Source organism: Styela clava, chromosome 8, assembly GCF_964204865.1.
Source record: "Styela clava chromosome 8, kaStyClav1.hap1.2, whole genome shotgun sequence".
Taxonomy (NCBI): domain Eukaryota; kingdom Metazoa; phylum Chordata; class Ascidiacea; order Stolidobranchia; family Styelidae; genus Styela; species Styela clava.
This window is the reverse complement of record NC_135257.1, coordinates 23,235,569-23,260,791: the sequence shown is the minus strand read 5'-3', so window position 1 is coordinate 23,260,791 and position 25,223 is coordinate 23,235,569. Positions and strand designations below refer to the sequence as shown.

At 37.2% G+C, this 25,223-nt stretch overlaps 2 protein-coding genes across 3 annotated transcripts; both read right to left on the bottom strand.

Moving 5' to 3' along the window:
- Window positions 1-315: 315 nt before the first annotated feature.
- LOC120345629 (syntaxin-7-like) lies at window positions 316-15,205 on the bottom strand. Of its 2 annotated transcripts, none has more exons than XM_039415156.2 (9): window positions 15,059-15,205; window positions 13,847-14,026; window positions 12,779-12,848; window positions 11,599-11,698; window positions 10,124-10,296; window positions 9,443-9,527; window positions 7,333-7,405; window positions 3,325-3,407; window positions 316-2,229 (listed from the first exon to the last, which is right to left on the bottom strand). In XM_039415156.2, exons 2-9 carry the CDS (start codon window positions 14,010-14,012, stop codon window positions 2,131-2,133), a joined length of 849 nt encoding a protein of 282 aa, XP_039271090.2. In that variant the 5' UTR covers window positions 14,013-14,026; window positions 15,059-15,205; the 3' UTR covers window positions 316-2,130. The 2 variants fall into 2 exon arrangements, with proteins under 2 accessions (XP_039271090.2, XP_039271088.2); XM_039415154.2 differs by lacking the exon at window positions 7,333-7,405 and adding an exon at window positions 6,962-7,034.
- Window positions 15,206-16,914: 1,709 nt separating this feature from the next.
- Window positions 16,915-24,507, bottom strand: LOC120345851 (uncharacterized). Its single transcript, XM_039415422.2, has 8 exons — window positions 24,175-24,507; window positions 22,891-22,957; window positions 21,685-21,807; window positions 21,249-21,356; window positions 20,518-20,634; window positions 19,140-19,294; window positions 18,761-18,893; window positions 16,915-18,219 (listed from the first exon to the last, which is right to left on the bottom strand). Exons 1-8 carry the CDS (start codon window positions 24,487-24,489, stop codon window positions 18,038-18,040), a joined length of 1,200 nt encoding a protein of 399 aa, XP_039271356.2. The 5' UTR covers window positions 24,490-24,507; the 3' UTR covers window positions 16,915-18,037.
- Window positions 24,508-25,223: the final 716 nt, after the last annotated feature.

The following is a 25,223-nucleotide window of genomic DNA, read 5'->3' as shown; positions in this document are numbered from 1 at the left end:
TTATTTCCTATCATGAAAGCGAACATGGTATATCGTTCTTTTAGCAAACGGAATTTCGTGTTTCAAAAATATAAAACTGATCGAAACGAAATAGGTTGGAGCGCAGGTATTCAAAGATACCAATTAGTTGGATAACTTGCGTACTTATGAACGTAAGTTTAAACAGAACATAACTTGGCGTTCAGAGCCTCGTATCCTACACGACTGAGGCTCGAACTAACCGCCGACTTAATTCAGCGATTCATTTGATTTAACTGGAGCTCCCATGTATTCTCTTCCAAACAAGAATCTCTACGAGGAGGAAAAAAAGACTCGTAACTTTCGTTATTTAATGACACAACATATGGTATTTATAATTGCAAATTACATCACAACACAAAAATTAGAAACATTATTACACAATAAGGAACAGGCTTTATTACGGAATAGTTAAATACGAGTTTGAATTATATTTCTTGTCACACCAAACCGCCCATGAAACCTCTAATTGTGCCGAGGAATTTCCAATGACAAGAACTTAACATCAAAATCCCGGTAAACTGTGGGTTGTCACGCACGATAAGTTTGTTATCAAGATGTTAACCAGCTGTCCAAATGAATCTCATATTTGAATCATTTAAACATCGATTACATTCAGTATTTCAAATTTTTGATGTTAAGAATAATTTATTTGGAAAAATATTAGTTTGAGTGGTCGAAGTACCATATGATGACAAAAGGGCTGTCCTTGCACGCACTACTGATGAGGAAAATAGTGTATATGGATTCACTCTTGTGACAGGAATGTCAGTAGGTGGCGTATGATTAGAATATGGAAAAATGCTCAAACTTTTCCGTTCAAATATTATAAATTATCAATTTTTCTAGTCTCAACACAAAAATATCCATGCGTCACATGAGCTCAGGAACGGACGGCTTCTTACAGCAATTGTGGGAAAATAAGCCAACAATATAATTCCACACAAAGATAAACAGTGTTCACACGTAATATAAAGTTCGCTATATACAGGAACACTAAAATCACTGAACCATAAGACAAATAAACTGCAATCCGTTAAATGTTATATGAGAATATAGGAAAATTAACAAAACTTGTCACCAATTAAAAGAATCTTTTATTATTCCAGGAAAGCTGAGATATGGGCATAACAAACAAATGATCTTCCGAAGTTTGCTTTAAGATTATAAATATCCTGCATAGCATAGATGTACAGGTGCATTGCGTAGTCAGTCTTTGTGAGTGGGCCTAACCCTTCGATGTCGTGACCCATTTCAGGATTTCCCTGAAATTTGTGAAAACTTTTTTCTGGAGAAAACCAGCATGAAACAAACAGTTGGAATTGGACATTGAACTTGATTGAATGGCAAATAGAATAATTTTTTTCGGGGCAAATAAAACCATTTATTTATAATATGCAAGATTCCAAATATTCATATTTGCCACTCAATAGCCGGCTCTACTACGTTGAAACGCTTTCATTATTCTACTGCTTTATTTTTATTTCATGCATGCAAAGTCATGGACCCAAAAATACTTCCTCCCCCTCCTCCCCCCCACCAAAAGAAATTTCAAAACCACTAGTCTACATCAGTGTGCATTCAAATCAAATACAGGACGATAATTTGGAATTCAAATTTAGTATCTACATTTTTAGACTTGGTATTGTTTCAATTAAAACTCTCATTGGCGCCAAAAATATTACTGCCAGCCCCTCTAAAACAGCAGGTCTACACTATACGCATTCTTAACAAAAGTTGAATTTTCAAATTTAGTAACATCAGCCTTCATATTTTCATACTCATGGGCTCTTTGATGCCCCAGTGTTGGATACTGCTGGCCAACAAAATGTGCAAATCAACATGGGAAAATTTAAATTTTACTAACATCAGATTTTAAATTTTCAGACTCGTCGACCCCAAAGGACACCGAGGGTCTGGTCTGGGAAATGTCTATTCAAACCAAATACAGAAAATTTGAAATTCAAATTTAGTAGCAATGGACTTAGACTGATCATTTTTCTAATTTCCAATATTAGCTTTGGCTAATGCTTCGCTGTTAAACAATTATGATTCAAAAATCAAAAAACAAATCAGATAAAATATTTTTTACAAGAGAGTGGGGGGTGAATATTAATTTGGTTTCGTTGAGAAATAAATGATCAAAATCAGCACGATGATGAGAACAATCACGATTATCCCGCAAATAATTTTCTTCTTTCGAGCACTCGCCTGAGAATGAGGAATAAAAGTTCAAAAAAAGCAAACAAATGTGGCTTATAAAAATTGTTTGTGTATCTCCACCGCACAAGGCCCATATCTAGAAATTTAGAAAAAGGAGTGACTTACAAGAAAATTGTTTAGAAAAAGGGTTTTATGTCCTTTCAACTTTAACCAAGACACTGTATGAGCAAATGAAATGAAGCCCAAAGTTGATGTGGGTCAGGGTCTGCACCCATCGGGAGATCCCATAAATCAAGATGAATGGACTTATATCCTAAACACAACACAATCTAGGAAATATCCGATATTCTATATTTGACACTACTATATCTGAATTTACTAGAAGTTCGGGATTTGAAATGCAAATCGGGCTCCAGTTTGTCTTTGGTCACCTTATTCAGGAGACACAGATAATCGTTCAAAAGCGCCCAAAAAATTTAGGTATGTCTTCCAAGTCTACTTTGTCCTTAGTGTTCAGTTCTGTTGGTGGATTATCGGGGGCAATCTAGGTTATTGGAATTCAACAATTATCCTTATCCATCTTTACTAAGTTATCAAGATGGATTTTAGAATATGCTCAACTATTTGTGGAAGTTGATGAACAATTGGTTTAATTGTAGAACCTAACTGAGCAGCTGTTACAAATCTCATGATCTTACCCAGGGTAGAATAAATTACGAAGGCTTTGTTGAACCAGAAAGACTCCAGCCTTCCAAAATACAGTGAATGGCTACTTTTACAAAACCTTGTATGTACCAAAGCAAAAGGAGCACATACATAAAAATATATTGAAACAGCGGTTCCCAACCTAAGGAATGTATCCCCTCGAAGGGGAGCTGTTAAAAAGGTGCCACAATTACCAGGTGCATAACTGATTTTACTTTTCCCTCGACAAGAAACCTTTACGTTCTATTCAACGTCAGTGCTTGATAAGGTTATTTCAAAGGGTGTATTCACTTTTTTGTGTATTGTTCGAACATATTTTGAATCTACCAATCAAAATAACTCTATGAATAACACTGAAATGAAAAACAGGGAGGCCACTGTATTGATAAGATACGATTAATCTTGACTATATAGAATGTTAAACTAGGCAATACTTACAGCAGAGCTTCTGGCTTGGACTAGTTGTTTGTTCCCAGCTTGGACATTGTCAGCCGCTGATTCTACGTTCGCTTCTATGCTGTCTGTGATGATAAATGAAGAATGTTTGAAACATGGAATAGCAGAAACAAAGCTACGAGACACTAATAACGTTGGAAGAGATAGAATGCGGAATCTGATAAATTTAGGAAAGTTACCACTCGTGCTGTAGGGTTGGAGAGTTTACACTTGTAGCGATGCAATTTTAACAAAACATTTGACTCAGACTCATGTTTGAATGGAATCGCAGAGTCATATTTGTAGCTGCTTGTGCAGCTGTTAAAATAGGATTCACACATTTATCCCAGGGGGAAGGGGGGAAGGCCAATAATAGGGTTTAATTATATGGCAAACCACGGCCTCTAGTTCGATTACCAGTCCATGTGGATACAGGATTAGTTAGCCAGGTATTTGTTTTTGGAAGCATGAACATGGTGGTGGAGGAAGCCGTAAATGACCAGTTACATCAGTGGTTCTCAACCTTTTACTGACCGCGTACCACTTTACTGTTTCTTACTATGGCCGCGTACCACCGACAAATCTCCTTTTTTGGCGTGAAGAAAAAGACACAAGAAACATGCTATGTGTGTATTTTATAATGTCGCACTACATCCTTTGTGGCGTAACACGCAAAACGAACAAAAACAGTCGCATATCGCTTCATTTAAGGTGGCAATAGCGGGCGAGGGCGATCTCTAAAGACAAGGACCGGTAGCGCACCAGTGCTTATGGACGTTTTCCCGACCATTGACCCCGGAAAAATTACTCTTATATTTTACTATTGCAAACTTTATGCTTATTCTGAGAGTGTTTTGGTATGTTGGCGCATATTAACTCGTTTACGTGTTTGAAACCATAATTTTTATCAAAATGAATCAACCATCTGCCGTTTGCAGGTACTGATATAGCTAAGTTTAGCCTTGTCCATCGCAGCATTTGCGAGATTCAATTTTGATTACTGCAACTAAAGTAAAGCTCCGCGGAGGACATAATGACAATTAAGTTAACTAATTCACTATTATTTTCTTGAAACAACTGAAAACTGACAAATATCACTCAAAACTACAAAAACGAGGCAATGTTCGCAACCATGCTTGAATATCTGTTTGAGCGACAGAAGTGTCTGAGCGGATGAGTGCAGGAATTGTAATTGTTACGTGTTGCGTCATTATTGACTTATTGCTGATTGGCTATAGTTACGGAAATAAACAAGGACACTAATGCTTGGGGAAACATCCATAAACGCTGTTCAGCGAATACATACAGTAAGGAAGATAAAGCGTTGCTGGCATATTTTAGCCAATCGAAAGGTTAATTGCTGCAATAATTCAAATCCGCCCGCGTACCACTTGAAAAGCTCCCACAGGTTGAGAACCACTGAGTTACATGAACCAACCTACGATGGCAGTAAATTTTTATGCTCAGTTTAGAAGCACGGACTTGGTGGTATCTCCTACGGCGGCAAGGAGAGCAAGCCTGTTTTAGGAGTGAAGAAAAAGGAGCAAAACAGTTCTCATAAAAATCCAAATTTATTGTATCAAAAGGTTGCAATTTTGGTCATCCTCGGCAATCTTTTCTTTATCTCCTTGAATGACATTTTAAATTTTTTTAAACCGCTCTAAACATGCAAAAATTAAATGTATATCAATGAAATAATATTGTTCTGGATCAAAATTATGTTTCAAAATCTATGAATAATTCGTATTGAAACAAATTAAAATTTAATTGCTTAAGAAATAAACAAAATCGGTGAATAAAATTTTGAAAAAAAATAATGCAGAATAAATATGATCGAAATTATCACTGGACCATAAAAAACAAATTGCGTAAAAATTTGACCAAAATTGTTGTTTGATATGAAATTGAATAAATAATTCTCCTAAAAGCACCAAGCTATTCTATATGAGCAACGCTGGCTGGATCACCAAGGCAGTTCTAACTAAAAGCCACCATAATAAGCTGCAATTAGTTAAAAAATGAAAAAAGCCTGTTTATTTCTGCATGGACAGCACTACAATGTACGGAGTCGAAAATTTTCTGACATCATAGACCTTTTCTGCAAATTTCTAGCCAATTTCAGATTAATCTTATGCTAATTAGTGTATGAAAATACTGCCAGGTCACCCTCCATTGACTTCCCTATCACATTAACACAACTGCAAAAAGACCTTAGCTAAAGCTGACACCAGGTCTAATTAAAAGCAAGCCACCAACAAAAGCTGTGATTAGTCTCCAGATAAAACTTGTCAATTTCTCATGCATAGTGTGGTACGCTTCATGATCCTCATTGTTTACTCGGATATAAATACTGCTGAGCTGCATACTAAATTAGGCAAATCTAACTAAAAGCCACCATACCATGATGGGCTGCGTTAATTTAAAAAACCTGCCGTGCGCTCTGGAATCTCTCATACCAGATCTAACTAAAAGCAAGCCACCAACATAAGCTGTGATTAATTTAGAAAAAAGCCTGTATTTCTATCATTTACTGCTCGGATAATATTTTTCTGGTCTAGTCAAATTCCATTACCTCGGTTGCCAGATTTGCATTCAAGATGAAACAAAAATTGGCTGTTTTACATAAAAAGTCTACAACTTTCCGAAAGCAACTAACCAAAACTGGTCGAAATAATCCTATTGTAATTATTGCATAATAATACTGTCAGGTCACCCTCCATTGATTCTTTGACTGCTTTAATAACCATCCAAGCTGTAAGTTCTGAATTCTCTGATACCAAACTAAAATACAAGTCTAGAAATGTCTGAGACTATTCAAGTATATGACAAGTGTGTGAACAGCAGGTGCCAAAGGCCCCAAACACACTGTTACATACATCTACTATCTAAGTAAGCTATAAACAATATTCGATTAAGTCGATCAGCATTTGCTAAAGCATAAATTCTCGCTATAGTTTTAAAAAGTGTCTGCAGCTATTGGCACTTCAGTAGTTGCCATAACTTCCTCAGACATGAGTCTCAGTTACTTATGAGAGAGTGTACATAACCTTGCTTTATTCTCATAGAGTAAATTTAAAAGAATAAGCTAGGAGCGAGTCAAATGCACTCACTCAGAAGGAAATGAGATTCATGTCTGAGCACAAAGTTACAAGAAGAGGCAATGAAACTTTATGCAATTATGGTGTTATATTGTGTGTTAGAAAATACAGATTGGGATGGGACTTGAGGCAGCTTAAGAAAGAGGCTTTTCTAATGCAGCAATGTGACTTCTGGTGACAGCTCAAGCGTTTTCACAGTCTTTTACTTTATAGGATATCAACTAGAACAAATAGGCCAACATAGCTATTTTTGCAACTTTTATATAGTCTTTTACCTATCCTGACCCACAACTTATCATTGAACCTAATCTACCTACAGTCCCTATCCCTATACTTCATCTAGTTGAGAGCTTGGCTTTTATTTTATTGCTTTCTGTAATTTTCATTCCAACTCGCGGCTCTGAGAAAAATCTAATGTGTTTGACTATCTATATATAATGCTACAAATCTATGCTCTATGACATAACTAAAATCAATATGACATCATCATTGATAACAAATAACATGCATTGTGACACAACACTGTGCTATTCTATACTCACCTATCATGTCACCCTGCTCATGAACCATTGCTCCGAGATCTTTAAATATCATGTTAACATCGACTATGTCAGCCTGTAAAAATGTTAGTTTTCAGTCAAATTTTTGAGTTGAAAAACCAATTCAAAGAGATTTTTGGACGTAACTTTGATCCAGAAGTGACATCTGCTGGTTTTATGGCCGTAGTCAGTCATGCATGACTCATTGTTCACTGGTGTGTGACATTCAATGATTGTGCAGTAAAATAATTTTTTTTTTAGAGACATATTTCGAAATTCATCTTGGGTTGAAAGCCAAGAATATGGCATTTCACAAATTTATTCAGCCACAATCAGTCATGCATGATATCCACTGAACCGTGACAAAGTCTTACCAATTATCAATCCCTGAGACTCGATTTGGTTCCCAAGTTCTTTGAAAATATCATTAACATCGATAATATCTCTCTGGAGGAAGAAAACACATTTATTCATGAATTTTGATCTGAACAAGGCCCTGTACAAGCAGCTACTGATATCTAATAATATGTAAATAGCTACTTTGTTTGGAATGAAATCGGCGCTCCAGAAGTGTGTGTACCAATATGGAGGTAACTAATTTTGTTCGCCTATTTTACATCAAGTTGTGTAAAGAGACTGAAACCTATGGGCAGGGGGTACCTGGTACACATACTACGGGAGTACCATGAAATCGGCATTGGAGCATTGGATTTGAACCAAAGATGCAGCTATTGTCAAGTCTAAAGCTTGAACTGTTAGTAGGCCACCTGGCCAATAGGACGAAATACACAAAAAATAGCATAATTCGGTTTGAGAGCCCGAAAAGTGCAAAAAGATACCAAGATATCTTTAAGCTCATCTCTGGGGAAGATGAATGTTGATGGCTGCGATGGAACAGTGGATTGAATATTGGATCCATCTATCGGACCTCCTGAAGTATGCGCACCAAGATGGCGCACAGCCTGAACTCGGGTAGTATACAAGGTTAGAGTTCAGGTTGTGTGACATCTTGGTGTGCATACTTCAGGAGTACTCATCTATCTATCGCTGACATGGGCAAACTACAACCCACAGGCCAAATCCGGCCCGTTGGGTAATTCAATTTGGCACGCCTGATGCTGCCACAACAAAACTAAAATTTTTTTGATGTTTTAGTTGAAAATAGCTCAAGGAATTTGTTGAGATTGCGATTAAATTTTAGTTATGACACGAGGCTTATTGTTTTCCACTTTTACTTTTGTAACACTGTAAATATTGTCCCAAAAATGTAACCTTTTACGTCACACTTACATGGCCCGCCAGTCTAGGTGGGCACAATTTTTGGCCCCTGGTCCTAAAACCTTGCCCACCCCTGATCTATCGATTATGCATATGGGCTGCTTATGTTGAAAACCTGGGATTAATTGGAATATCATGCACACCCATGGCGTAACAAGTCGAATGCGATTACAGTCGTTAAAAAACAGCAGCAATGTTTATACAGGGCAGTGTACTTAAAAACGGAATTGTCTTATTCCACTCAGATCTAATCTGATTACTTTGGCAATTTAGAGTCTTGCTTTGCGATCTACTTGAACTTCGGATATTCTGAAAAGCACATTTCGAATTTTATTTCGCCAAATTGGTTTAAATTATTAATTCACTGATAAATAGCAAATGTAATGAAAAAACAGCACTGAATATCTTTTAGAATCTTTATGAATAACAATAAATTTTAAATAACTGGGAATCAACACATTAACCGCGTTTCAGTAGCGTTTGGCACGTCAGTGACTGCCTGTGACTTCTGTGTTTGTCAGTGACTGTCTTGTTTACTTCTAAGTGAGAACGTCACCATAATTCAGTACAGTTTCAGTAGCTTTTGGCAAATCAGTTCCCTGAGATGAGTCACCTTTAGTTTTGATATAGTGCGTGTGATGCATCGTCATAATTCGAGTCTCATTTACTTCAGTGAGTGCATAATATACCATCGTAATCCTATATACCAGTGGCTCCCAACCGAGTGCCTATCGCCCACCAAGGGGGGTACAGAGCAGTTGGAGGAGCCAAAATGCTGAGCAAAAACTGATTTTAATTTTTCCTTCACACGGAAACTCCCCATTCTTCCTAGTTTTATTGTTTGATAAGGTTATTCTACAGGGTGTTTTCATCTCGTTAAGCATGAATTGTTTGAACATAATGAGATTTTAAATCAGACAATCAAAATAGCACAATAGGAATATTAGACAGGGGGGCCATGATTGCTAAAAGCCTCAGGAAGGAGGTCACGAGGCATAAAAGATGAGGAATCACTGCTATATACTTGCAGTAACTCTTGGCATTTCAGTGGTCTGTGTTAACTTTGCTCAGAGATGAATCTCCTCAACATCTGAGTGAGGGCAGTTTGAGCCAATTCCCCATAAAACGATAATCAAGAGTAAACAATGGAATAGAGAATGACCACCATCTATTGCTAAAGAAATATATTAAAAAATGACTCTCTACCTCCAACTGCTGGATGGCAGCTTGTCGCTCTTCAATCTCCTCTATTTCTTCCTGAGATATCTGTGCTTGTTCCTGTAGCTGCTCCCTAGAATAGAGAAATTGTTTGATGAATATTCACTAAAAATAAGACTATGATTTAAATAAGCCTGCTTTGACTATTTCCGTAATCGAAAATTATTTTACGATGAGTGATTGTCATGAGTGAATAATCATTTTCCTGATCGCATTGACTTACCGTATATCTTTGCTTATAAGCCGATCCCCTTCCTAAAAACGGTCTTAGAACGGTAAATTTATAAAAATTACCTATATAAGTCGACCCTACAAACCGTACGTACGCTCTTATCGTGAGAACTTAGCAAGGTTCGAGTTGTAGCTGTTGGAATTAAGTTAGCATAATGTCATTTCGTTTGAGTTGTGCGTGTATAAACCAAATTTTTAGTGCGATCAGAGATATGAGAGTATAAGCCGACCCCTTATCAAGTTTAGTAACTTCCTTTTTTAGTTTCAAGCTCGGCCGATACGCGATGATATATGATAACTGTTTGTGTCCATATTTATGGTTACTGTCGTGTTTGTCTTGTCCTTTTTTGTACATTGGCAGAGTTTAAAATGAAATATCTTATTTTGAGTATATGAAAATTAAATGTAAGCAACAACGCCTCAACATCAAGCACTTACCCTTGAATACTGACAAGGACATCTCCAGAATGGTCTTGACTGGCTGATGCAGCTCTTGCACGGGCGATAGATTCTTTTTCTTTGGATGCCGCATCTCGTTGGACTGCTTGAAATCGGTTCAATACGTCACTGAATTCGCTCATCAATCGGTCTGTTTGCGTTCTACGATGCCTCTGCATAAAATACAAAGTTGTTATTGCACCCATCATTTTGCGAAATTATTGTTGTTGTTATTGTAAAATAATTGCTTTTCCCGCAATAACTGGGTAAACTGATTTCATATTTCCTCTGAATCGTGCTGGACTTGTTATTTCGATATAATTTTTTCTAGATGACTACTGACTAGATGCGAGCATTGTATGTCCAGCTTTTACGCAAACTAGTCAAAAGTATGGGAATTACAGAAGAAATTGTTAAAACAATAAACATTCCCCAGAATTACCAAATTACACCTCTGGGGGTATTTAACCCATGTTTGGGAACCACTGCAATAAACCATCATGTTGCCCATTTCATTCAATGTTATCGGCCCTCTTGGGTGGAAAGGTTGTGGACCACCGACCCATATAGCCCATAAACAAAGGTAAAATACCACACAACAAAAAAAAAATGATTCACCGACTTTGCTGTGGGAGAGAAAGTGCAATGAAGAACTTAATAACAAAATCAATTCATTGATCTGGGTGATCAATAATGTGTGTGAACAACTAACTTGTGAAACATGTTCAATTTCAGTGCTTTATTTATAAAGTTATTAAATGCTGGTCCTTCCAAAATTATCGATAGATATCTGTGGGCCTTGTTAATAATAACATGAAAAAACATTTTTCTGTGTCATTAGTAAGTTCTATTTCAACAACTGGGTAATGCTACAGAAGTCAATGAGTAGAAAGCTAGCTAACAACTGTTGATCAAACAAATTTAGTTTAGAAATCATCAATTATTAAAAAATGGCCATATTCGTATCTATAAAATTCAGGAATGTCTGCTCCAATAAATAAATTTATAACTAATCAGTAAACGTAATTATTACGCAATTATATCATGCATTATCTTATGCGACAACCAATCCTTAGAAGCAAAGATGGGTCAGATACAAAATCAATGGAGAGAAAAATGAAGTAGCTAACATGTGAATATCGGTCGGAGACCGAAGACTTATCGATCTAAACTGCGGTTTCGATTCATGACTCTATAGTGACACCGCGTGTCCCATCACTAATTAATTAATAACTCGCTAATTATAAGACATAATTCATCCAAAATCAATAGGCTCCTGGTCCGACATATGATGAATGAACATGCAAAATTTGGAACAGATTCAACCCCGCTTTCGTAAGATATCGCGTGCATCTAACAGACAGACAAACAGACAAATACCTATCAACATACTTACCGATCAAGATCGGTAAGTAATAACACAATCAACACGAACATATAAATTTATCGATGTTATACATGTATATATAACAAACCTGTTCAGAAGCTGGATAGGCTGGTGCTAGGGCTTTGACATCTTTTATATATTTTGCTGTGTCCTTTGACAACTGGTTCGTGTAATGTTGTCGTTGATGCCTAAAAAGTTGAATTTCAAGAAATTATATATCTGTAAAATCTGTAATCTTTTGCCAGAGACTCTCTTTTCTATAAAATGCCTAGTTTTGCTTTCAACACAGAGGTGGGTTTTTGCACCAGAGGCAAAAAATTTTGCCACCTGGACTGGCGGGCCATGTAAGTGCGAAAGACGAAAAACAATAAGCCAAAGCCAAAACTAGTTTCATTCGCTATCTCAACAAATTCCTTGAGCGATTTTTCAGCTAAAACATCAAAATTTGGTTTCAGTCAGGAGTCGGATTTGGCCCGCTCACCCATATTGCATTCATTACATTCAAAGAATCAGATAAACCACACTCCATTCATGTTAAATTAATGTAACCACGGTGAAAGGTTTGTAGTGAAGGCCTTTGCATGCAACCCCTAGTTTGAGAAACTCCTAGGCTGGTGGTAAAAGTGTAACATAACTATGATGACATCGCAGGTTGCAAATCCAATGCCTGTCAGTCATTCAGGGTGTGATAATTGGGCAGGTAATGCTGGATCAGAGCTTCGTACATATCAGTGGCGGCAGTGTCAGAATGAGTGTGTTTGCATTTTATTTTGAATTCAGAGTATGAAGAAATCATAGTCTGATATTTTCCATATAAAAGCATACAAAACAAATTTTAGTAGAGAGAGGGAGAGTATACAGACTTTTCGTCCCACGAACATTTCTGACCATAAGATCATTTGAGCTAAAATACATCAATAAGTGATAACTCTTATTTTACGAGACAGTCTGGGCCTCCATATCGGCGCTGCACAATAATCTGAATGGAAGCGCAATCTAAAAACATCAAAATTTGATTCTTCGAGAAAAAAAATCCGATTTATAGATGGGTAAAAATTTTACCATAGCATTCAAGAGTTTTTTAGCAAAATACACATTTTTTGTTACAGGACGACAGACACATGTCATGATTGATTTAAATTGAGTGTGTATCAACGGCGTCTTGTTCAGGATGAGATGTCTCATGTATGGAAGAATACGAACGAAATCGTATTACATATCAGCAGAACATTCTTATACAAACAGAAAGTAAATTACATGAGACTCACAATCGATCCCGGAGTTCCGAGGTATCGCTCGATGATCCGAGTTGTTCGACCATTCTCCTGATGTCTTGAACTAAATAGAGGATGAAAAAAATGTTAATGGTCTACTGCAGCACAATCCTGGCCACAAAAATCAATGAAGCTAAACTAGTCGAAATACCTAGCACAGCGAGTCTAAATGACTTCAACTAAATAAAGGATGAGATTAATGTTAATAAAGGATGGGGTCTACTGCAGCACAATTATAGCCACAAAAATCAATGAAGCAAAACTACTCGAAATCGGTAGCACAGCGAGTCAATTTGTCTTGAACTAAACAGTAAATAAAATGAATGTTATTGGGTAGGACTACTGCAGCACAATTCTGAGCAAATATATCAATGAAGCATTACCGGTCAGAGTACCTAGCACATGGAATCAAGAAACAGCAATTCAGAATGTCTTGAACTGAACAAAGGATAGAATGAAGGCAATGGCCACTGCAGCACTATTCTGGCTACAGGTATAAATGAAGCCTAGCTAGTCAGAATACCTAGCACACGAAGGCAGTGAAGCGTAACTAGTCGGACCAACTAATTAGAGAATCTGCTTTTTCAACATTGTGCATGGTAAAATAACCATTAGGCAAAAACGGAAAAACTAATGGAAAGAGATTCTAATCATATAAATTGTGTGCAAATGTGATATACTCACATATTATCCTTATTCCAATACATAAATTTGTCACAAATTTTTTTTGCCGTAATTCAATGTGTGATAAATAAACAAAGAAAATTTTTTCAAATGTGTTGTGATTTGTATGACAGAAAGTCAATAGTTGTGACTTGTGAGATTGGAAAGTTTGGGACCTATGGGTCAAGGCAGCATCATTAGGATCATTTATGCATACTGAAATAAGCTCATGTTTTTTCAATCCGCATCCTAAAAACTTTTTTCTTGCTGTAATTTAATGTAAAATAATGAAGTTAAATTTATTTAAATACGTCGAAATTAAAATCAGAGAAAACAAATAGTTGTGAGTATGGGAATCTCCCCAATAAATTCAATATCTGAATTAGCAAAACCCCTCACCATTCTGCTGAACCTTTTGTATGTTTGAACTGATTAGTTGTGTCAGCCTGGTGTAGTCAGCTTGTGATGAGCGTCCCTCATTCTGGTACGAACTCGAGTATTGGTCGCCACTGTTTCCATAGGAACCTCCTCCCCCCGGTGTCAAATCGCCCCGTCCGTATGACATTTTGACGATTAATTCTAAAAAAAACAAAGCAATTTGGTGAAATTTTATTTATGTATATATTTATGTATCACAGGTATCTCAATGCCCACGAGCTTATTAATCAAAGCCAAATTCGAGACACTGATAGATACTCTGTTTCAGGGTTATGTTGTACTTTTGATGCCTCATGTTTTAAACCTTTGTGCTAATAATTTGGTGGTTCCTGCGAGACTAACTATCGGTACTTATACTTCTTCTATGTTGAACTATGTATGTCTGAAAAGGTCTGACTTTGATCAGATGAACCGTTACAGAAATATATTTGTGTTCATGTGCAGCAAGACTCTTGAATCACTTAGGATGTTTTAAACCTCATTTGAAATTTCGACAACCTTCCTGAATTTTGGTTATTATTAATTTCTTGTAAATGTCACTTTTTTAAATCAATTATTTTATTAAAACTTCTTATATTCAAATTATGTGAATTTGGAAGTTGTACAAGGTGTTTTGCTGAACCATTAATAAGAAGACGAACTCAATGTTTAAACACATCAATAATAAGGAAAAATACAAAACCTATGAGAGTGTCCGGTTTGTTTTATATGTCTAAATATCGGGAACATTCTTGGAACCATGCTCTACCATTATACAAACATTTCTTCAACTATAGGAGCACAAGCAATGTAGACGAATTGCATTTGTTTTGGAAAGTCTGACTAACATAGCTCAATTCCTGACAGTAAAATCATGTTGGTCGTTCACAAAAAATATAATTTTCAATTTTTAAGATAATTATGCACATATCCAGGGTATTTTGTGTAATGTTGTTTATGACTATGTATGTTGTTTCTCTCCTTCGTACAAACATTATTGTACATCTTCTTTCACTCCCGTTACTTCACCCACCCACTAGTCCAACTGGCAGTACCATATATATTCAGCTACTTGTTTTTGTCAAAACAGGTCCACACATCTGTGATACAGGCCAGCACAGTAATGTGCATGCATCCCGTCTCCAACATCCATAATTGCCTTATCTATACATATCACAATTATACAATACTTACCACTAGCATTGACTAGTAGAGTCTGTAGGTCCCGTTTGCTGATTTATTCGGGAATCCGTGCTTGGTGATAACAATATCTGCTACTTTATCTCTGTTTTGCAATGTTTTCAAAATACTATAGACCTGTTTATAGATTGGTTTACAAATTCTAAAAAATCATATGGATTAGAAATTAACTCTTTGTTTTAAATTCAGGATATAAAGAAATCATAGTCAGAGAAGGGGAGAGAGAGTATACAAACTTTTCGTCCCACGAACATTTCTGATCATAAGATCGTTCGAGTTATTTTTTTGCATCCACCTTGATAGTTGTATTAAAACAATAAGATATTACCGGTAATACATTCAAAGGGCATTTATCCACATATTGTTTTTTCATAGACTATTATAAAGTTACCAGTATTGTTTTTCAGAAAATCTCAAGATTTCATAAAATAAATAAAAATCATAACCCAAACCATCTTATCAATATCCCTCAACGTACGTTCTTAAAAGTCCGTGGAGCCCGTAATTAAAGTTCATCAGAAAAATATTTTGTGTATCAGTGCAGAGTGCTGGAAGTACAATACAGCAATCTGCATTATCATGCTAGTAAAATTGTCGTCACAAAATTATGTGAGCATCAATAAGAATCGAGGACAAAACCAGCTAGGCTATCAAAACAACAGAAAATGTGAGCTGTGCTGCCGACTGACTGACAGATGTCTATCGGGAACGTTAATGGTACCGTACAGGTATAAGTTTATTTCGACTCCATAATCAGCATAATAATGAAACGAGAATATCGGTCGGAGACTGAATTGATAAAAATAAATAAAAACTGGTTATGAAATCACAGAATTAGGAGAGCAAACAAGTACCGGTACTCAACGCCCAATAATCTGAAGGTACCGGAGCTTAATGGCTAACTTTGAGTCAAATATAACTGGCTTTTCATCTTTTCCCCTCGCGGTAAAAATATTAAAATTATAGCTTATTCGTAAACTTGGACACACAACAGAGATAGCCCAGTTTGCTGGTGCTCAGCCCGAATTTCTAACTTTCTGTCAACTACTATCAAATCAATATCTGTCACATGGTGGCGCAAGTTTATTACGTCATGTCATCACGTGAGATGAAATAATATTTTAATTGAAACTCATGATTTGGAGTCAGATCTATGCTTCTGTTTGTTTTACAAACTTGTAAATGATTTGTGTAAAACTGTACGAAGTCTAAAAGCTTTAAAGCGAATCGTCGTGTTGCATCAGTTACTGCTCACGCCTGACAAGCCAATTCATTTCCACGTAAACTATAATTTTTTGCAAGTAAACGTACTGTATGTTCCCCACTAGCAAATCCCAAATTCCCCTCTAGTCATTCTGTTGGCGATCGTTGAATATTTGTAGTTTTAGATTGTTTTCGTATGTGTTGAAATAATTTATGGAACAATTTCTAATTTCAATCCTCCGACTATTCTATAAACAACTATATCTCCCGAATCAAAGAGAATGAACGTGTTATTCTGTACATTAATCACAATTTTATTAGAAACATCGCGACATTTTTGAATTTTATTTTTGAATCAATAATGGGACAATTGGTGAGAGATTGGATAGAAACGGAGTAAAAACAGAAAACTGTAGGAAATAGCCTAGGGCTGTGGAATCAAAGAAAATTTAAAAACTTAGAGCTCAAAAACTCCCACAAAAATGTCACCGCAAAAACGTCAGAGTACCGTATATGCTCGTTTTACCATCCGATCTTGATTGAGGGCCCGTTTGGATAGCCGCCCGTGTGAACAGAACATAAAAAATAAATAAGGGCCAGTGCTTGAATACCCACCCGATGTAAAAGCTGATTTTTCATTGGTAGAGCAATAGGAAATAAGAAGCGCTTTTGTCACAAGCGCTGGCAGATAACACTCACGTTGAGGCTACAGCAGAAAACGGGCTTGGTGTTGATGAGGATGATAGCTTTGATGAAGAAAATAACGGTACACTTGCTGAATAAATAAAAATTTTGATTTGTTGTTTCTTGTTAATAATATAAACTACGGGTAATATGAGGGAATTACTCTTGAGACGTGAATAAATTGACATGGAAAAGGGATTATTGTCGTCAAATATTTGTCTTCAAAGATACCGTAATTTTTGTGTATAATTTTAATTTGAAAATAATAAGTGCCCGTGCTTGAATATGGGCCCGGTTAGTGATTTTGGTAAAAAAAATATGGGCCCGCGCTACAAAACGAGCAAGTATGGCAAGCAAGCTTTCTTCACTAGGCGTTACGAATGCTTATAAAACTTCATATTTTTTTTTGTAGAACATCTTAATACTTCGATAATGGCTCTTAGAAAATGCATATTTGGAATCCAAATAATTCAAAAATAATACGGCTGCATTGACGCCAATGGCCTTCAACAAACGATATCCCTGTTCAGAAGCAAAATTTTCAAACTCCAGCCACAACGATTTCAGAAAATTCGTAAAATGTGTCCCCGATTTCACAATCCTAGCAATCCACAAAAATTACAAAGCAGGGTAGATAATTAAAAGCAATGTTTGATAATATGAACACGAATGGGAAATAAAAGTGTTACCATATGTCATATAAAAGTGTTCCCATATGACATATAAAAGTGTTCCCATATGACATATAAAAGTATTCCCATTCACCGTATAAAACCGTTTCTACATGTCGGATAAAAGTGTTCCATAAGTCAGATCAAAGTGTTTCCACGAAATAGAATAAAACACCATAATTTGGGGGTTAAATATCGGGTCACTGAAAAGAAAATGAGAGTGAAAATGTATTAACAGCTTTTTAAATTGATTAGGCAAAGCCGAACCGGAAAAATTAGGTTTTTACAAAAACAACATCTTCTTACATATTGTTAGATATATCGGTGGCTGTTTGTACAAAGCCTTTTCATAGCGAAAACGTGAATAAGCGCGGTGGAAAGGGCACATCAGTAGTTTTTGTTTTGACGTCAAGTTTCAACCCATGCATTCCAACTGGCCCAGTGTGTGCCATCCAGTTTCGGTTTCGCCTCCCATGTCGCCAAATCTGAGTTCTTTGACGGGTAGTTTGGTCTTGTCGGTTAAAAACCCTTCATCTGTTCTTAAAACGGCGTCGTTCTTATCACAATTGCATTTGAAGGACTTATCAGCACATGTACCTTGAAAATAAATAAATCCAAGTGTCAGGCTATCTATGTCATAGTAGTCGGAGTCATATTTTGAAATTTCCCGGAGTCAGAGTGGGAATTTGGTGCAATAGTGATAACAGAAGTCGATATTTTCGACAGAAACACAAAATTCTTCTGATATCAGAGGCTTCCTTTATCTAGTCTTGTTCGGAGTAAAAAGTACGGGCGAGCGTCGTATTACGTCTTTAAACAAAACAAAAAAGGTACTCCCGAAGTATGTGTACCAGGTTAGGGTGAAGCCATAATTTTATTGCGATTTTCTTGATTTTAGTCCTATTACGGGTTCGGGGACTGTCTGTGTTAGCCAAGTCAATCTACTGCCTGCCCATAGGTTTCAGTCCCCTTACACAACTTGAGCTATAACAGGAAAACTGAATTCGTTACCTCCATATTGGTATACTCATACTTGAAGAGCGCCAAAAAAATCGTCCTCGACAAAAAAAAATATATTTGTTCGGGTTGTGCTCTTGAGTACTAGAAACAAACTGAGTCTCTGATGAATGTACGTTACCTGTTTCTCCACAGGCGCAGTAGTAGTTGCTTCTCGAGGTCGCTCCACCCCAATACAACATTTTCTCTCCGTTCCGTGAAACCCACCAGGCAAAAGGATCAGTTCGGAACAACAGCATACCTTCACATCTGGCCTGTTCAAAATAAACAGGTAATGATCAAATATATGGCGCCAAGGGCATAAAGGGTGTCTTAAAAGTAAGTATACAATTTTTGATTTGCTTTTCAGAAACTCATCATAGAGAGTTCATTACTTTAGAATACGTAGTATGAACAAGTAGTAAAATTTAGACATTTGCATTTTTTATCAATCCACAGAATGACGAGGAGATTAACCCAAGAAATGTCTTTAGTATCGCTCAACCCCAATTGATAGCTACCTTAATAAATTGTCTGCATTCCCTCGAGTTGTCAATGATTTTGATTATGTTATCCAAACTCATTGCATAGTGGGGAACCTTGGAGTAACAACCTTTGGCTTCGCATTCTGGCATCAGCACCTCGTCCATAGAATCGTGTCGGATTGCTGTAATCGCTGTAAATATTTTGTGATAATATTTTACATTTTGATTTCAAAAACTATAAATAAACACAGTAAATTCACCCGTGTAATTGAATACATATAAGAATAAAGGTATGGATTGGGTATTTAGGCTTATTTGGGCCTGTCCCTCAAATAGAGGCAACCCAGAAGTATGTGAACCAAGATGGTGGACACCGGAACGTAGTATGTGTACCAGGTTATGATTACGCCATAATTTTGTTCCAATTTTCTTCATTTTAGTTCTATTACAAGTTTGGGGTCTAGCCAACTAACCATTGTAGTATTTGTACCTGAAATTATGGCCTAACCCTGACCTGGTACACATACTACGTCCGGTGTCCGCCATCTTGATTCACATACTACAGGAGTACCAAAATAGAAGTGCCGAAAATAGAATAACTGTCGGATGCTATGGCGAATTATCTCACGTATATATTTTAATACCACAATGCGTTATGTGATCTCTTTATAAGCATTTCTGTCGTGGCTATGCTTATAACTATAAATATCAGCGGCGTACAACAGTTTATCGCAATGGACTAAAACCTAAATTCCTGTTGACACTGAGGGCCCAACCCACTCCAATCACAACACGGTGTCGGTGACAGTCAAGCAAAATCCCGTGATTCAATTCTAACCAAACGAAATTTAATGTGAGTATGACGTGATAAAACGTTAAAACGACAATATCGGTCGGAGACCGAAGACTTATCGAGCGATTCATGCGCTCTTACTCCAGTCCGTAGTGACACCGTGTGTCCCGTCACTAATTAAATATTAACTCGCTAATTATACAACATAATTCATCGAAAATCAATAGGGTTCTGATCCGAGCTATGATAAATGCACATGCAAAATTTGGAGCAAATACAATCTTGCTTTCGTGAGATATCGCGTGTATCTAACAGACAAACAAACAAACATACAAACAAATACCTATCAACATACTTACCGATCGAGATCCATAAGTAATGACGGTAGTGAAGTTATATTAACAAGGATTAATAAAAGCCATACACCGATGGTAGAAGTCCATAAACCACGGGTCGCGACTTCGCGAGCAGTCCCCTACTACAGGAAAACACCCTCACGTTACGTAATGATAATGCCTCTATTGGCCGATCTAATCGAAAATTTCGACAGGTTGGGAAGCACTTGACTAACGTCAATCGAAGTCGTTTTCAAAAGACTAATTAAAATATCAGTTATCTTACCGTCCGATTCAGAGAAGTCACAGTGGACCTCATATTTGCTGTTGAATGGGCCAAGCATGTACGTCCCGGACTTCTGAACTCTATCTTGTGCTTTGAGTTGCTCGCAGGTGAAAACTTCTGTTAGGGAATGATTAAGCAGAGTTAAGGAAGCTTTCATTGGGGTCGAGGCCCAAATTCGAATTTTCAAAGTCCGCTGAGTCGGAATTATTTTGAATTTTTCATAATCGGAATTTCAGAATTTTCAGGGTAATAAAAGTAGTCATCGGTCGGAATGTCGATTGGCCAAAACGTATAACGTTCCGCGTAGGGCTATCCAAGAAGGCTTGATTATATGCCAAATTATTTGTTGCCAAAATTTGATTTTCTCGGAGTTCAGGATGTAGTTGGAGTCAAAATTCCTCTTAAAACTCATTTATACCGGAAGAGAAGAAGGCCGATAACCCGGCTTCGTCATATCGAACCACGGCCTCTCCCATAAATTTGGAAACGCCACCCCTAAAAAAAAACAGAGCATACTGGCTAGGTATCCCCTGTCGAAGCGAAAGTTCGAGCTTTTGTCGTTTAAGTCGTTTGGCATTGATATTCAGGCTTGATATATAGAAATATCGGACTTCCAGATGTATGTGCACTAAGATGGCGCACAACCTGAATCCTAACCTGGTATACATACTACGTTCAGGTTGTGCGCCATCTTGGTGCACATACTACATACTTTGCATGCGCCAAAATACCTGGGCAGTAATTATACTTCGGGTGTTCCGTGGAGTTGATTCTGAGACGATAAAAACCGTATGTCGGAATACCATACCACGATACCAGTTCTTTGCAAGTAGATACGCCTGAAAAAAATGGAAAATAGCTGTCATTATTGAGTTATACACTCTTTTCATACCGAACTAGGCTCCAAACAAGCAGTCATTAAGATGTAAACAGCTACTACGAATAAAGCTTGAGACAAGGCTTCAGACCGCAATAGAGCGCGGGTTACACATCTTGGGTTAAATCCCATATATATTACAGATGTTATGATTAGAGTGAAATTCCATATAAAAAAATAAAGATGCTTATGATTAGAGCTAAATATCCCGTACTGTATTTTTAACTCGATTTTAAAACTTCAACGAAATTATTTGCCTTCTGTGGTCGGTACCGAGTATTTGTACGAACCTTCATAAATTCCGAAGTCACAGTAATAAGAGACTAGGTGTCCGCTGCCGTTCGATCTTAACGGATAATAACCATTGGCTGAGACTCCATGGACTTCGTTCAATTCCTGACAGCTGGTCGCACCTAAAACAACAAATATTGAATCTAAGACGTTCAGTAACAGTTTCTAAACCGAGTCACAAGTCTATCTTTGAACTCAATGTCGGTTAGTTGAATCCATGTCATTTCGTTAAGTCACTCGATTGAGTTTAACTTAAGTCGAATTAACGACTCGTGCCTACATGAAACTGATTCTAGAATAATATTTATGTAAATTTTAATTGTGTGAAGATATCGGCACTTCAACACTGCCGAGATATACTGAAAGCAAATTGCCGATGAAAAGCGATGATTTGAGGAAAAATTACAAGTCGAATGCCAGCAAAATTGTTTTCAACAACGTCATCATGGGAAGTCTAAACTCTGAAGTATTGGTTTTTGAGAAAAATCGCAATCCACCCTGTGTTTACATATAAACATATTTTACGTGAGCACGTAGCGGTGCGGTTTCACGATTCCATGTACTGCAAAGCCACATAATTGGCACGAAAGAAGTTTATTTTTCTAACAGAAATGCACTGACTGAACAAATAAAATATATCGACGAAAATCCGCCAAATCTTAACGGCAGTCAAACAAAATGGAGTCGTTAATGGTTAATCTAGAAAACTTATTAAATTTTATAGATCATTTTGTTATGCCATGATTATATACAATACAAAAGCGTCGCCAGACCAAAATTGGACAGGGGCCATTTTTGTATGATGACGTAACAAGGTTAGATAAAAGCAACCATTGATATCAAAGTCAAAGTTATCGAAAGCATATACGCGCGCATTTCCATCTATATTGGTTGGTTCGTTTGGTAGTTGAAATATTGACAGCAAGACCGGACAAGTCAGTTTTCAGTAAATCGTCCAAGAATAGAGCAAAATGGTCTTGGAAAAGACGTAAGAAAAAATGGCTGGCCCCTCAGAAGCCCCCCTTCTCCCTTCCTCTGGATACTCCGCATATTTATACAATTCAGAAAAACATTTACACAGAGATTTTTCTGGGGAATTTCAATGGGGTTCGGGTACAACAGGTTGAAACCACTGACGCTTAAGTCCTGAAGCCCTGCTTGTGAAAATGCACTCAAGTGAAGTTTTGATAAAATAAAGAACTCACTCATCAACTTTTGCATTCTCACGTAGTTGAGGTCGGTTCCTTTCGCACCTTTTATTCCTTGTTGACCCTGCAATTAAATATTTATTTATAAGAAAATATGCGCACTCTCTCGGGAGTAAAGGAGCTCTTTCTGAGCAAAGTTACAGAGGAGGAAAAATCTGCGAGAATTATAAGAATCAAGAGAAACGGCTATTGAGTTAAATTACGGAGAACCATCTAAATTTCGAAGGCTAAACTGAAACTGTATAAAATTATGGTGTTGTTTCACGCGCACTCACTCATAAATAAAAAAAAGCTCAGATATGAGCAAAGTTACAGACAATCAGTAAAAAGTCAAAAACAGATCCTGAAACTATATGCAATTATAGAGAATAACGATTGATAATAAGTGTGTATCCATGGGCAATATTACTAGGGCGGACAAGGACTCGCATTCCTTATATGGTCACTGAGGTGGTGACGTCATGGCGCGTCCTAGAAAGTCCCATTTCTGAACCGGGTCTTTGCCCTACTGAGTCCTAGTGTTTGAGGCGCTTATGCGTCATTTTCATGCGTCACTTGACTTTAAATCTGCCAGTTGTAAGGTCTGGCATTTCAATATGCGATATTTTCGCTTATAATTAAGTATATCATGTCGCGGTTTCGTGACCTAGCCCGCACCAGTGCATGCTCCCGACTGTGTCTTAGTCCGACCTAGTATGACCCACTCATGGAAACACTTGCTATGATTTAATGAATGTCACACGACTGAAGTTTTTTTTTTAAATCTTCATATATTTTTGTCTCGTGGATACACTGATAATTATTTTAAAGAAAAGTAAATGCTTTAGCTCCGCAAAAAATGCTTGGAAATTCAATCTAGTATGCTACAGCAAAACTGTATATTAGTTGTGGATAAAATAAAGCGTCCAGAAGTGTGAGAAACAATATGATGATAACTAATTTTGCTCGCCTACTTTAAATTGGAATCAAGTTATGGCCTAATCCTATCCTGGTACATACACTACGGAAGTATAAAACATAAATTAGCATTGTTACTCGCTTCAATTAAATAAAGGTTATGTCAACTCAATCTTAGACACCTCTCATTATTTATTGAATTTTCCTTTTCCAATTAAGTGACAGAATTGAGAACAGCCGAGTTGGGTCAATAGTTGAGAATGAAACCCCACAACTTGGGCAAAGCAAAAAAAATTTCAATTTCAGTGATTTGTTCGTTCAAATCATTTTGACCTTTTCTGAGGTATTTCCGGCTACTGTTTCCGGTAATTAGTATTAACTGACCTTTTCACCCGCACTTCCTTTTTCTCCGGGCGATCCAACCGGTCCCATCATTCCTTTTGTGCCTCTAACCCCTTGAAATCCCGGAGAGCCTCTAAAGCCCGGATCTCCTTTCGGGCCACGTTCTCCGGGAGGGCCAGGGAGTCCGTGGTTTGGAGAAACGGTTTCACCGTTACCAGAAGCAACAGGTCCGCAGTTAACTTGTACCACGTTGCAGGAATCCCCCCCTTTTGACGGGAACGGAACCGATTGTTGGGCGACCACAAAGATTGCCATGTGATAAATTACCAGCAGTAGAACTGCCATGGTTTTTTCCATCGTACAAGGTTAATAATTATTGCTGTGCAGAATACGTTGTATAAAGTGTAAATATTTTTAAAACAATGTTGGGGAAGTTTCGAATCCCGAGGAAGATAATTATGTGCGAGAGGACTGCTGGACTTCTTTCCGCCGTAGGGTGGTTCACGTAACCGCTGGTCGGTTACGGATTTCTCATCACCAAGTTTTTACATCTGAAAAAATAACTGGTCAACGATTCCAATACTCAGTAACCTAACGTAGTTTGCCATATTATCGAGCCGTCTTATCAACTTTCCTCTCCTCGAGATAAACCTGAAATTTCGACTTGCGTTTAGTTCGAATAAACATAACACTTCTTATCTAAATTTTCGAAAATATTTTCTGCAACTTATATTCAACTACCTCTGCTCGGTATTCAGTTTTGGAAGTCTCAGTGGAAAGCTTTGGGTATCTGCTTATAAATCTTGACCAATGATCGATTCCGACTTATCAAATTGCCATTCGCATTTTCGCGGCCCTACCAATACGGATTTTGGAATGTTGAAGTAGTGCGTGTCTGCTGACAGAACCTGTATCTCACTCTCACGAACAGGCACACTCATCGCACTGAAGATTTGTTTTGAAAGCTTTCTTTCATAATAATTGTGACCGACCTTTTCATTTTTTTTTAGTAAACCACAAGCTAAAAATTTTGTGAAACATTGAACTCCCAATTTTTCTCCCTAACTGGCCTGTTTGTGCCCGCATCTCAC